Genomic DNA, 13,567 nt, shown 5'->3' with positions numbered 1-13,567 from the left:
AAAATTGATTGAGAAAATGGCATTTCTTCCTTGGCAGGTTACAAATGTTTTAAGAGTCCCTTTAGCACCAGGTCTTTCAGACTCATGTTAATGGAAGTTCAATATGTTACAGTCTGGAGACCAAAAGGGTACTACCCCAGTACAAATATTACTTTTACAAGATTATCTAGGTTAAGCTTATTGTAATTTCATGACTTACAAAGAAAATACAGTTGCTGTGTATTACCACTACCTGCTTGGAATATCCTTTTTATATCAGCATGGCTTCATCATTCAGTTGTAGTGTGATGCTACAGTGTGTCATGATAAAGACATTATAACACATATAAATGCCAATATAGATTTATGAGACAATCTGCATTTTTTTGCTTTCACAGCACTGAGTGCTAATCGTACTGACGGTGTATCTCTTCCTGCTCTGTGTTATTTCCTTCTCCTTTTGCTTAAACAATCTAGAGATATGTTATGCACTTTGTTCTTTTAAGTGAATTACATCCATCCTCAAAGGAAATAGCTATTAAATTGCTTTAAAATTGAATTTTCCTTATTTTCTTAAGTTCTGCATAGCTGGAATAGTAGAGATAAAACATTCTGTATTGCATGCTTTTACCTGGAAAGGTATCTGGCTGAAGTACACTGCTCTCCCAGCAACTAGTGATAGCTTTGTCCTAACTTTTTTGGGGAAATGAGGCTGAAGGGTGCTACTTAAGGGCAGACTCCAGCTGCTTCAAAATTACCTGGGCCTCCATGGGTGATGTTATACCTCCTGCATCCCAGCAGGACAGTGCACACTTTTTTTGTGTCCTTACATCCTGCCAGGTGCCTGGAAGCAAACTTAGTGTGCTGCTGAGGGTCTGGGCTATGAAGAGTGGGAGAAGTGTCTGGCTGTGTGGCATTAAAAGTGTCCATAAAAATTGGGTAGCATCACTCTCAGTATCTGTTGAACAAACTGCTGAGAGTCAAACCAGACCTTTAAAACTTGCCTTGGGGAGGATGACGATTTGAGCCTCTGTTCTCCTGTTCATTCTGCTGAATTCTGCCTTGCTCAGCTCCCTTCAGGTTGCAAACCATCAGCCTTTGTGTGACCACAAAACTATGTGTTTTGACACCAATACATTGAATGATCTGTCTTACATTTCCATCAAATGAATCATGAAAGCAGTGGTTCATATTCAGCAGAAAGAGCATTGGATATTTATACATTTAGGTTTTGGCTATTATTTTTTGCCCTGTCTTCATTTTTCCAAAGTTCAGGGGTTCTGGGGTAGTCTTAGACTGAGTAATTTTGGAGATAGCAGAAGAAACAACTCATACCAGAAGACAGTTTTAGCTGGGTACCTCTCTTTCATCCTCATGGACAAACATAATGAATTAACTTATATATTTTGTTTATGTTTTCATCCATCTGTTTTATACACAGGCACACACATACATATTATACCCATATTAGCGTATAAGATGGGGTATTGACATAGTAAGTTAAAGGTATCATTCTTCAACTATACCTAAAGGCCTTTTAAGTGCCATGAGACATCCCTCCACTTTGTTGCAATTCCTTACACCTGTCTTAGTCACACAAACCTCCTTTCAGCTTGGTGTGAATCAGCCTACAACTTTCCACCTCTAACTTGGCCCCTGATATTGCAACACTGAGATTTACATTACTGTTTCGTCCCAAAAAAACAGAATGCAGTTAATTTTGTGTTCCCTCACATGTTTTTTTATGTCGCAGTGGAGCATTGCATAAAGCTGGAAATCAAAACTCGCTAAGGAAAGTGGGAATGGGAGAATCACAGCACTAGGCTATCATGCCCTGACTGTTTTGCAGCCTGCAGGTGGAAGATACTGTATGAGTTGCTGGATAGAAATTATTATGACTATTTGTAGCTTTTGCTGCATTTTATTTTGGTTGCTTTGTAGACATCAGTAAAACTTGGCTGCTGTCTTTTCAGCATCACAGGTTGGGCTGTTGGGTTCTTCAGACACTGTCTGAAATATTGTCTGCCTATTGGGTCTGTTGAAAAAGAAGTGAGAGTATGAAAAAATGAGGAGAAGAGCATGACAATGCTGGAACAGTGATGTCCAGACCTCATATTATAAACAGGGTTCATGCTCAAGATACCTTCTTGCTTCTGAAGGAAAATGGGCTTAATCTGGAAAAAAAATCTAGGAGAACTGTTGGAGATATTTTATTTTTTTTTTTGGTATTTAGTTAGTGTAATGAAAAGAGTTCTGAGATAGAGTTGGTCTCTGTCTTGGCTGCTGTAAAGATGATGAGCCTTGATATCTGTGTGTGTTTATAAGAGTCCCTAGCTCTCTGTTCTAGTTCTGTTATTTTTTAAATTAAATCATTCTGACGTATTTGTAATGGACCTGCTATACCTGGTGAAACAGTGGCTCTTGGTTCCTTTTTCTGTAATGGATTATGCACTAAACTCCATATGACAGATGGAAAGTGTGGTAGGAGGCTGTGAATTTAGTACATAAGTAAGGGAGATAGAATAAGATGTATTTTAAAGGCCCAAGCATTTTCATACACAGCAGTGTTTGTATTTGCCGTGAACAGTTTGTATGATGAAATATTCAAGATTTGTTGGGGCTGTCTTTGTGGAACAGCTTGTTCCATCTGTACTCAGAAGAACGATGATTGTGGAGAACAACTGCAGAAGTGCTGCAATACGGCATGCCTGAGGGAAAGATACCCAGTCTGATACCATCATTCTTCTCATATGTATGGAGTCTCCTCAAATGTCATGAAGTCCCCTTTTAGTAGCCAAAACTCTCAGTATGAGTACTTTATCTGGATCATAAACACTTATCTGCTTCTAATCTTTCATTTGCTTTTTAATTAGTCTTAATTGTTTCTTCTCTGAGGCCATTAGGGAGTTCACAAGTATTGCACAGCTCAATTTATTCCATTAGGGTCCTAATTCAAAGGCCACTAGAGGCTGAGACCTACTCCACAGGTTTGGGAGAGCTTTGAATCAGGCTGGAAAATATATATTAAACTTTTGATATACACTGGTAGATATTTCTGAACTAGATTTCTGTCACTGATAGCTTTTGAATAATTGAACAGTATTTTATATCGCTTTGGAGGGTAAAGGAAGGCAGATGTAGCAAGGTTAAGATTCATGTCTTATGTCTTAAACCCTGGATCTTGACTAATTTAACAGGATTTTAAAATCCTGTTGTACTTGTGTTCAAACCCCGAGGGAAGAGTCTTAAAGAGGAATTTGAGTCCAGTTATAAAATAAGCTGTTCTAGAGCACAGACAGGCAACTTTCATTCAACTGTTTCTAATTCAACTGTAAGTTGGAAAACGAGTACTGGATTTATTTGGAAAGTTTTCTTTTGAAAGGACTTGGACCTTTGTCTCATTGTTCTCTGCTACAGAAAGCGAAGGAAAAATAAGCAATTTAATTGTAAAATTGGAAAGGGGAACAGACCAATTGTTGTTCTTCAGTGAAAGAATGGGGAGGAGGTCAGTTGTGAAAGGTGGGTTTGTGCTCATTCTTGCCCTAGCTGCTGTGATACCTTCCTTGCCCTGATATCAATCCCTTTCTCTTCGTGTTGGCTCCCCTTCCTGCCCTGCCCCAAACTACAGACTGTGGTGGAAGTGTTGTGAGAGATCTCTTTGCTGTGGTCTTAACACACAAACATACTGGTACTTCCAGCTTGTATTTCTGAAATGAATACTCTGCAAAAATGCTCTGGAAAGGTTTGAGTTGCTGTAATAAGGGCACACAACATGAGACCAGGCCAATCACCCACAGAGCCTTGTGATCAGTAAGGTGATCAGTCAGATCCCCTTCATCAGTCAGGTACTGGCAAAGTGTGGGACAGTTGTGGTGTGAAGGCAGATGCTGGTGATAACAGATGCTGGTGAAAACAGATGCTCTATTTTCTCAAAAGAGCCTGCCCTTGCCTCAAGGCAGGGAAAGGGCATTTTCCTCAGACTGCAAATCTAACCCTCCTCTGCTTCACAGATGTATAGACATGTCTACTGTCTTTGAAGAGTTTTGGACAGACAAGAATCCCTGACTGACTCAAGACCTTTGGCTTTGACTCTTCTACACTTTATCACAGCATCTGTCATGGTTTTATTGGCTGATAGAAACTCATTGCTGCACTTCTATCTGAAAAAGCAGCTCATTTGTTGTCTTCTCACTGTAAAAAGAGACTAATAGAAAAAGAATCTGAAAATTATGGAAAAGGAAGGGGTATTTTCCCATCCTGGAGATCTAAGGGTAATAAATTAATACTTATGCAAGGGTGAAAAAAAAAGAAAAAGAACCTAACAGCTGGTTAAAAGAAGTGCCAGCATAATTTAGTTGGACTGTCTGAGTCATAGATCTTTTTTCTTGTGGTGGTGCCTGGCAGCTCTGCCATAGTCAGATTGATTTTATTCCTTTGGTGGTAAGTCCATGTCCCTTCAGTTAATATTAGCCTGCATCAGCCAGAAATGTGGAATAGAAGTTGTCAGCCCTGATGTGCCTTAGGGCTCCCTCCAAAGACAAACTTAAACGTTTTGACTCTATTGCTAGATACAAGGCTGCCAGTTGTGGTGAAGGATGACAATAACAATAATGATAACAATGGTAGTGGAGCAATTGCTTGTAATTGGATTTTGTGTTGGCAGTTTGAATCACACAAAGCCCATCCAATGGACAAAGAGGCAGATGATCACAGCAATGTTGGATGCCTATCTCGATCTCCTTCACTGTCTAGAGGGGCAGAAAAATGTAAAAGAGGGTGACTGTGGCCAGGGGAGTGGGACAAAATCCAAGACAAGAAGGGAATGCTGTGGGTTAGTACAATCTTTGGATCACTCTTCAAAGACTGGTTGTCTGATGGAGTGCAGCCTTACAAGTTTAAAATTTCCTCTTTTGTTAGACCTCCTGGAGTAAAGCTTGGTTGCACATGCTGCCTGCCTGCTGACATCAGTGAAGTCATGCTCCTTACCCAGTTCTGCCTCCCCTCTCTGAAGCAGTACTGTCTCCAGTGGTTCAATGACAGCCACAGAGCAACTTTCAAGTATATATACCACAGTTTCTTAAATGGTGATGTGTGAGAACAATGAAAGCTGTTAGCTGTTGTTCATTTTTCAAAGCCATTCAGTTCTTCACATCTATAAAATGCTAGGAGGAGCTGGCTTTGAGTTTTATAATTACAGGCTAATTTGGGCTGGAAGGGATCTATGGAGTCATCTGGCCCTACCTACTGCACAAAGCATAGCCAAAGATTTCGAGTTGCTCAGGGCTTATACAGTCAAGTTATGGATATTTCCCTGGTGATCCTCCTGGGCTCCTGTTTCAGGATCTTACCAGCTTTGTGGAAAGGTTTGTGGAGGCTTGTTGCCTCCTGTCCTATCACCCTGCCCTTCTGAGATGTGCCAGCTTCCACCTTCTCTGTAATCTCCTACTGGTATGTTCAGAGAGTGGTAAGATTCCCTTGCACTGACCCTTCTCCAGGCTGAACAGTCCCAGCTCCTGCCATGTCTCCTTGTGTGTGTCTTGTGCTCCAGCACCTGACTGTCCTGGTGACCCTGTCGGACTTGTTCCGCTAAGTCCATATCTGTCATATACTGGGGAGCCTTGAACTGGACACAGCACACAGGAAGTGGTCTCACTAGTGGTAAACAGAGAGGAATGGTCACTTTCCTCAAGCTTAAGGTCATACTCTTACTAACACAGTCCAGCATGTAGCTGGCTTTATTTACCAAAAGGACTTCTTTGGGTATGTATCATTGACTTGCTTAATAACTTGTAGTTGTAGTTTAGTAGTTGTAGTTTAATGAATTGCTTAAAACTGTTATCTAACAACCAGTAACGTGTTAGTATAGTATAGAACTATTCAGAGAATAAAGTTATAAAAAATGCAATCTCTTTTCCCTGCCTTCCCTGAGGGTGATATAGATCTCAATTTCTAACCAAAATTTTGGTTGAAATACTCATAATCAGCAGATCTCTTTTCTCATTAACTTTGCTGCCTGACTTCTTGCAATTTTTCCTATTGTGTTGACTATTGTGAAATTGTAATTGCTTCATTTAAGCCTTACAGTCTCCTTCACCAGATAGTCTAATCTTTTCTACCTGTAGAGAAATCTTCCTGAAACAAATATTGCAAAGAAATTGGAGTGCCTTTTATTTCTGGCATCCATAACTCCAGCTCACAACTGCACTTACTCATGTAAGTCTCTAGGTTTCTGTGTTAGAATAAATAACAATGAAATCTTTTGTTAGAATTAACAAAAGGAAAATGTGGCTGAGAAATACAGGTGAAGGGGACTGCTGGCAAGCACTATGGAAATGGGGAGAAATAAATTGAACCTAGATGGCCATGTCTAGCACCCAGCACACAGAGGTGTTAGAATTTTTAAAACAGAAAGAAAACCTAAAGATTGAAGAGCCATTGTATTCTGACCATTCCTGAAATGATGATGATCCATCTTAAACCAGAAACCATTTATTCTTAACCCTGTTTAAATTGCATTTCAGTAAATGTATGTTGGTCACATTCCAGAGCACAAAAATGAAGTCTGCTTTCACCACTTATACTGCAGGAACACTTGGGTGTGAGAAATCCAGGTTCTTTTCTCCCTTTGGTCTACATCCCTTTAAGAAGCAATTTGAGAGCATAAACATCTCTTCTTTGAAGAGTGGAAAAAACCCTATAGTAGAAAATCTGTAATCGGAGCAATGCTTATTTGGAGAGAGAGCAAAGCCTGTTGAGATGTTTTGAGTGGCTGGAACTGTTAACATACATGTCAGAGGGAGATATTTGCTAGGTTTGAGCAAGGATAAAGGGTAAATATGGAAATTCATCCAGGGGAAATAAAAAAGGCAATAGATCAGTCAGTCAAAGGGGCTGTAGTGAAGAGTGGGAACAGCTTTATATAATATTTGTCTAGTTGATAGCGTCATCTACTATATAAGTAACCATCTATGTGAACATTTTATTATTTTCTATACACATTTCCCCCAGCTGGCAAGCGTGTTTGTTTACTTATCTATAAACCAATCTGCAAATACTGCTCTCAAGCTACCCATGTGTCAGAATTATAAATACACACTACTACAAGTTTATTTGTAAAATAATCCATATGAGCCCAGTTATGTGTCCATCTTTGTGGCTTATTTTTTGACAGTTATAAATGTGTAGATAAGTTTCTTTCCTTCGTACTATTTCAATTTTCATGTTTTAATTTTTTGGTAGAGGGAATGGCCAGAGCATCGCCTAGGGCACCCTGCTGGCCATATACAGCTTCTCAAAGTCTGAGGACCTTGCTGGCTTGAGTAGTTTGAAAAACTTCAGATTCTTTTAATGTGTTACAAAATGCTGTTTTCTGTAGATTAATGCAGGTTTAGAGGAGGTATTTGCATCAGGCTGCTTATGATTCAGGAATGACATTACCAACAAGGCTATGGGTTATTCAAGATACTTCTCTTATTTTTTTCTTCTGTAAACCCCTCTCTCTGAGTTTCTCAGTTTCTTTCTCAGGTTCTCCAGATATTGTAACATACCTCACTTTCCCACCTCATCTTCCCAGATTTAAAAGACTTACCTTTGCTTGATCTCAATTTATTTCCTGTAGTGGAGTTATAATTTTGGAAGTCTTGTATAATTTTTTATAATGACTAGTTTGCTTATGATGATAGGAGCTCCCTTAAAAACAGTATTCCATAGTGAAAAAGGTTTAAAAATTTCAAGCCTTTCGTTAAAAAGAGGCTATTAAGGTATAATAGAAAATTCTTACTTGCAGATTTTTGTTTATAGTTTAAAACAAAAAAGTTTTTCAAATTCAAGTTTTTGTGCCTGCTGTTTAGGGAGTACAGTTCTGGATTTTTGAGCCTAAGCTTCTTTATTGGTCCAAGGAGAAAAAACAAAAACCAAAATTTTCTCAAATTCCACTATTATAAATGTGAATATTCTAATAACTCTCTTAATTGCTCTTTAACAAATCTCTTAAGTGGTCTCCATAAAATAATATTAAAACAGTTGTGGCACTTTAAAATAAGCCAACTATTTTGAGTGGCAAATATCAAACACTATTGAACTGAGGTCAGTGTGTTAGTCGTGTTCTTTCCAGTTAGTTCTTTTTGCATTTGTTACAGCTCTCCCCTAAGGAATGGAGGATGCCAGAATGCTGCTTTTTAGTGCTGAGTGTGAGGAGCCCATACCAGAGCTTTTGCTGATATGGGGCTATTCTGTTAGTGTCACAGCTGTAGTCTGACACTAAAAGAAGCATAAGTGACTCAGAAATGGCTTCCTTGTTGAAGGTGAATGCTGCTCTACTTTTTGCAGAGTTAGTATTAGAAATAGTATTAGAATTGCACTGGCACTCCGAACTGTTGTTAGTATGGTAGGAAATGGAATGAAGGCTGCAAAACATGGAAATAACTGATGTGCCCTTCAGATATGGTGACATCTGGCTGGACTTTTGCTACCCATTCATGAAGGCTCATTAGCTGCTTCATGGCAGCCTAACATACTTCACACCATGATTGGGTATTTTGGACACTTGAGAGATGTGCATCAGTATCAGGAAAACCACACAAGTAAATCTTTGCAAGAGTGTTATCCTTTGAACTCAAGGGGATATTTTTGAATGTAGTTGTAAATAAATACAGAAAATTGCATATTGGAAGGATTCATAATGAACATTTTTGAAAACCAGTCTTATTCTGAGTTTTTGCTGATACGGTATGAAATAGTCAGGTTGACTTCATGTCTTATTGAAAGTGCCTTATTGAAAATTCTGCCCTCAGAATAATCTTCATAGCAAAATGAATGTGAATAGTCAAAGTGTAGTCATACTTTCTAGGCTCATATTTTGCTTATCCGCTTTGGTGAAGACATACGTACTTCTTTTGCATCTCAGAAAGATATCGTAATGCTTGCAAGGAGAATTAGGGGGTTCTTGACCTGATTTTTCTGCTGAATTTAATTTGGTTAATTATTTCAACTTTAATAAAATGCGTTATTCTTAATTTCCTGTTGTAACATGCAATGCAGAGTTCACTGCATTGATACTACATAAACAGCAGTGTTTCATACTATAGGTAGATATGATTTTGGAACCCTTGAGGTAGAAAGCATAATATATGTATAAAATGATACCGTCTGCTCAGTAAAAGTTTAAGCAGAATAACATCAATAAACAGGAAAAATAATAGCAAATATTTATACTTAGCATTTTCCAATGTATTACTTCTCATTAAAGGCATAAATATTGTCAGAGTTGGGAAAATCTGAAAATAGAGAAAGGATTGTTTTCACTGGTCAAACTTGGGAGTTGTTTTCCTGATGAATAGCAGAAGTTAATGATTCCTATCTGGTTTTGACCCATGAGCAGTGATGCTGAACAGTGATATTGCTATAGCTGAGGTCACAATTTCTTAGGCTCAGGTTTAAAATTTTTGTATGCCATGACTTGGACCAGTATTAGCAGGTAGGAGAGGTAGTGTACTGTTTGCTCTCCAGAGCTGGAGATTGCTGCTGTGAGCAACTGCTTTTGCTGCTCTCACTCTACATAGGGTATAGGAAGGAAATTTGAATGTATGGTGGCCTAAGTTTGCTTTCAGCATTTTCCAGACTGTACCTGAAATTACATACATATGGTTGTAAATTCAAAGACAGAAAATGTCTGTAATTGGTGGAAAGTGGGTCAGATTGCACCTTCAACAAAAGTAAACCAGTGCATGTGGGCAAAGCACAGAACAAGTGGCTACTTGCACAAACATGCTTTAGAAATTGTCCTGGTAATTGACATTAATATTTCTGATGCCATAGTTAAGTGGCATTATTTGATGCCCTCACTCATGTTGCATGCAGCTGGAGAGCCAACCCAAACAGAACAAAATGGAGAAGCTTAAAATGGTAAATGAAGCTACCTATCTGAGGCCAGGGTAACACCTGAGTCCCAGATGGCTTCAGTGGGCTTTCAAATCACTGCATCCAATTTCTTTGTTAATATGGACTCTTGTAGCATTGTAACTTAAATTTTGTCAGATCGAGCAGTCTGAGAGGTAGCCCTCTCTGGTGAAGGATGATAATGACCAGGTGAAAAATGTGTTGAGTATCAGCAGCTAAGGAGAGCCCAGAGAGCCGTGTGAGTGTGCAGGGGTGAAAATGGGGTAAGGAAGGAAGGGCTAAACAATAAAGAGGAACGAGGCTTAAGAGACAGCTAAGCTACATTTGACACTGCAGAAGTATATTGTTTTTTGATCACATAGGTATTTTCTGTGAGATTTTTTTAATTCTTCTACTACTTGCCAATCATTTTTCTAGAAAGGATGGAGTTCAGTAAACATGAGAATACCCACTGCTCTGTGGGATGTCAGGCTCATTTAGTTGCAATTCAGAAATTTCAAATGTTTTCAGTTGCTAACAAACAGCAATTTCCTCATTGTCTCACTCAAAGGTGATGCAGATGTTTGAAATCTTGTGCCTGCAGTGAGTATCAGAAACACCAATTTCATCTTGATTTCTCTCCAGTATCACCTACTTCCTGCAAAATCTGGAAGCCTTGCATTTACCACTTCAAATTCTCTGCCAAGTTCCTTTCAAATTTTTTTTGCTCCATTTTTGTCTCACACGTTTATTATATGGTGACAAATGCAGTTTTCTTCTGACACCACATAATAGATGTGTGAAACACACACACATGTTCTAGTAAAAGACTGCTCTTTATTTCCTGGCTCCAGTTGCAAAACATGAGTCAGGGTTAGAAAGGTTGTACCTCTGTCAGAGATGTGTAATCACCATCCTCAAACTTCCCTAGCTTTTGCTACAGTAGTGCTGAAAAATGGAAAATGTTGTTCTTCCATTCCTATATGCAGTGTTTCTTCCTCCCCAAGTGTATCTTTTCTTCATTTTCTAATCACCATTCCCTTTTATTGATTACATTTACTTACTTCAGAGATTGATGCTATCATTAACAGGCAAAAAACACCTCCTAGAACAAGAATATCAGCATTCTGACTGGGGGAAATACAACAGCCTTAGCAAACATATACTCCCACTATATTCTGGCTTTAATGCAGAGCAGAGATATTAGTAATCCCTTTGCTGTGAATTCCAGGCATTGTTTTCTCTGCATCAAGTGATACCTGATGTTCTGCTGTATAATTTTAGGTAATGACCAAATAGACTTTCAACAGGTCTCTGCTGACATAACATGCCATATCTGTTTTTATCAGCTTTAAGTGTTCTGTAAACTTCTGCAGTGTATATGGTGCCTCAGTGAAGTACGAAACCAGCAGATCTTTTGTGAACTAATGTGGAATAAGCCCCATGTTACAAGTTAAAACAAAACCAAGCAAACAAGCAAGCAAAAAGAGAAAACTGAACACATTATCACTTCCTACAGGATCCAATCAGCTTAGGAATTTCACATGACAGGCAGTTATTCTGCAGTTACCCATGGGTGATTGAAAGCAGCAGGAAATACGGTGCTTCCAAAAAACAGAGATTTATATTGATTTTTTTTTCTAAACCATTTTATCCCATAAGGTCCTAGTAGTTGGGTTGCTCCTGAGTAGAATAACAAATAACTGGGTGACATGCTGTGAAAAATTTTGAAAATGAGAAAGGCTATCCCATTTTCCAAACAGAGCAGAAACAACACTAATTCCATTAGGCAAGATGGAACAGACAATTAAACTGGGCATGCTTTTAATTTTGAAGCTAACCAGACAACTGATGCTTTTTTCAAAAGTAATGACTATTGAAGTGATTCTTTTAGAGTGAAGCACAACCACTGTTTTCCTTTCTAAAATTAAAGCATTTACCTTATACAAAGTATAAGAAATGTTACCTGTTGCCTCCACCATTCCTTCTAGGATTACAACAATTTCTAGCTCCTCTTTGGGCAACTGGGCTTTGGAAATCTCCCAGAAAGGACTCTGCTGGTTAATTTCATGGCTGATGATCAGTGGTGAAACCAAAAAGAGACGATCATCCCCTGTGTAATAACCTACGTTGATATCTGTCTGGTTGAGTGGTATAAATTCCCCCTCCTTTGTCTGTTTGGATTTGATCAACTTGGCTCGTATTGATGCCTCTACAATGTGTGAATTCCTAAGGTCTCCTACTCGGAACATCAGACACAGCTTTCCATCCCGCATGGAAATAACTGCGTTTGTAGAAAAAACCAAGGTTTCTGCCCTCTTCTTGGGTTGGGATATTTTCACAAACATGCAGCCAACCATGAAAGCGTTGACGATAGAACCTAAAACAGACTGCACTAAAAGCAGAATAATTCCCTCGGGACACTTGTCCGTGATGACCCGGTAACCATACCCAATGGTGGTTTCTGTCTCGATTGAGAATAAAAAGGCTGAGACAAACCCATTGAGGTTGCTGACGCATGGGGTCCACGTGCTGTCCCCTATATGATCCATATCTCCTCGCATGTAGGCAATTAGCCACCATATCATTCCAAAGAAGAGCCAGGTCACAGTGTAAACCATGACAAAAATCAACAGGTTGAACCTCCACTTGAGATCGACTAAGGTAGTGAAGATGTCAGTCAAGTAACGATAAGTCTCTCTGACATTCCCATGGTGGACGTTGCATTTCCCATCTTTCCTAACATACCTCTGGATTTTTCTCTTGGCACAATCTTTGTTTATATTTTTTGGCAGATCCTCTCTAGCTTGTTTGGGCAACTTTGGCTGATGAATAGCGACAGGGCTCTCTATGTCCTGCTCCATTGAGTCTTCTTCCAGTACGTTAGCTGCCATGAAAAACAAACAGGAAAAAGGTAGGCGTTATTTTTCTTATTATTTCTCTATGTCAACACACAGCTTCTTTCGGTAGTACAGGCATTTGGAAGTAATTTGCTAGTAATCAATAAAATTATTATCCTCATACTTTGCTCACCTATTAAATGCACAACAGAAAAGCCAAATGATGCCAAGCATCCTCAATTCATTGCTAAATGGAAACACCATGAAGGAAATGTCTCATTTCCTGTCTATTACGTCATCCTTTCTACACCCATATTTAAATTCTGCAAGATGTGTTTAAGCAGATCTTTCTTCCCCTTACCCCCCTTAACAGTCTAATATATGGGATTTCTTATGTACCAAGTAAGATCTTCTGGGAGACAGAATATATAAATGAGGAAATGGATTCACTTGGGGGCTTTAGCCAACAAGATGAGCAGAGAAAATGAACGATTGTTGAGCTGTTTTTTCTATCAATTTCATTGCTATGGGCCAAATATAAAATAAGAAGTTTATAAAAAAAACCAAGAAGCTTCAGTTTTAAGGAAGAACAATCATACTCTAGTTGAAGGAAAGACAGGCTACAGAGTAATATACACCAAGAGCAATTCAAGCACATTTCCATAGAAAATCAATGTCTCGCTGATACTGAGACAGGGGATTTTGTGTCCTTCTCCCAGCAATATAAAACAGAGTACTTCATAGCATGATTTCATTTTAATTCAGTGTGCCTGTGGTGTTTGATTCAAATGTACCTTTTTCTCTAACTGTGTGGGCCTAAACAGCATTCCTCTGTAAGTGTCTTTATAAGTATTTAAACCCCTAAAATGCCT

The 13,567-nt window shown here is 38.8% G+C and overlaps 1 protein-coding gene across 1 annotated transcript in view; it reads right to left on the bottom strand.

The window, feature by feature from the left end:
• The window catches only part of KCNJ6 (potassium inwardly rectifying channel subfamily J member 6), a 37,270-nt gene extending 24,536 nt beyond the window's left edge, over nucleotides 1–12,734 (bottom strand). Inside the window, exon 1 of the mRNA XM_005151680.3 lies at nucleotides 11,822–12,734. Within this exon, the coding sequence (XP_005151737.3) occupies nucleotides 11,822–12,719 (898 nt within the window). The 5' untranslated portion in view covers nucleotides 12,720–12,734. The remainder of the gene's footprint in view (nucleotides 1–11,821) is intronic.
• Nucleotides 12,735–13,567: the final 833 nt, after the last annotated feature.

The sequence above is a fragment of the Melopsittacus undulatus genome, chromosome 2, assembly GCF_012275295.1.
Source record: "Melopsittacus undulatus isolate bMelUnd1 chromosome 2, bMelUnd1.mat.Z, whole genome shotgun sequence".
Taxonomy (NCBI): domain Eukaryota; kingdom Metazoa; phylum Chordata; class Aves; order Psittaciformes; family Psittaculidae; genus Melopsittacus; species Melopsittacus undulatus.
Note: the sequence above shows the minus strand (reverse complement) of the source record. Positions and strands in the feature narration are given on the sequence as shown.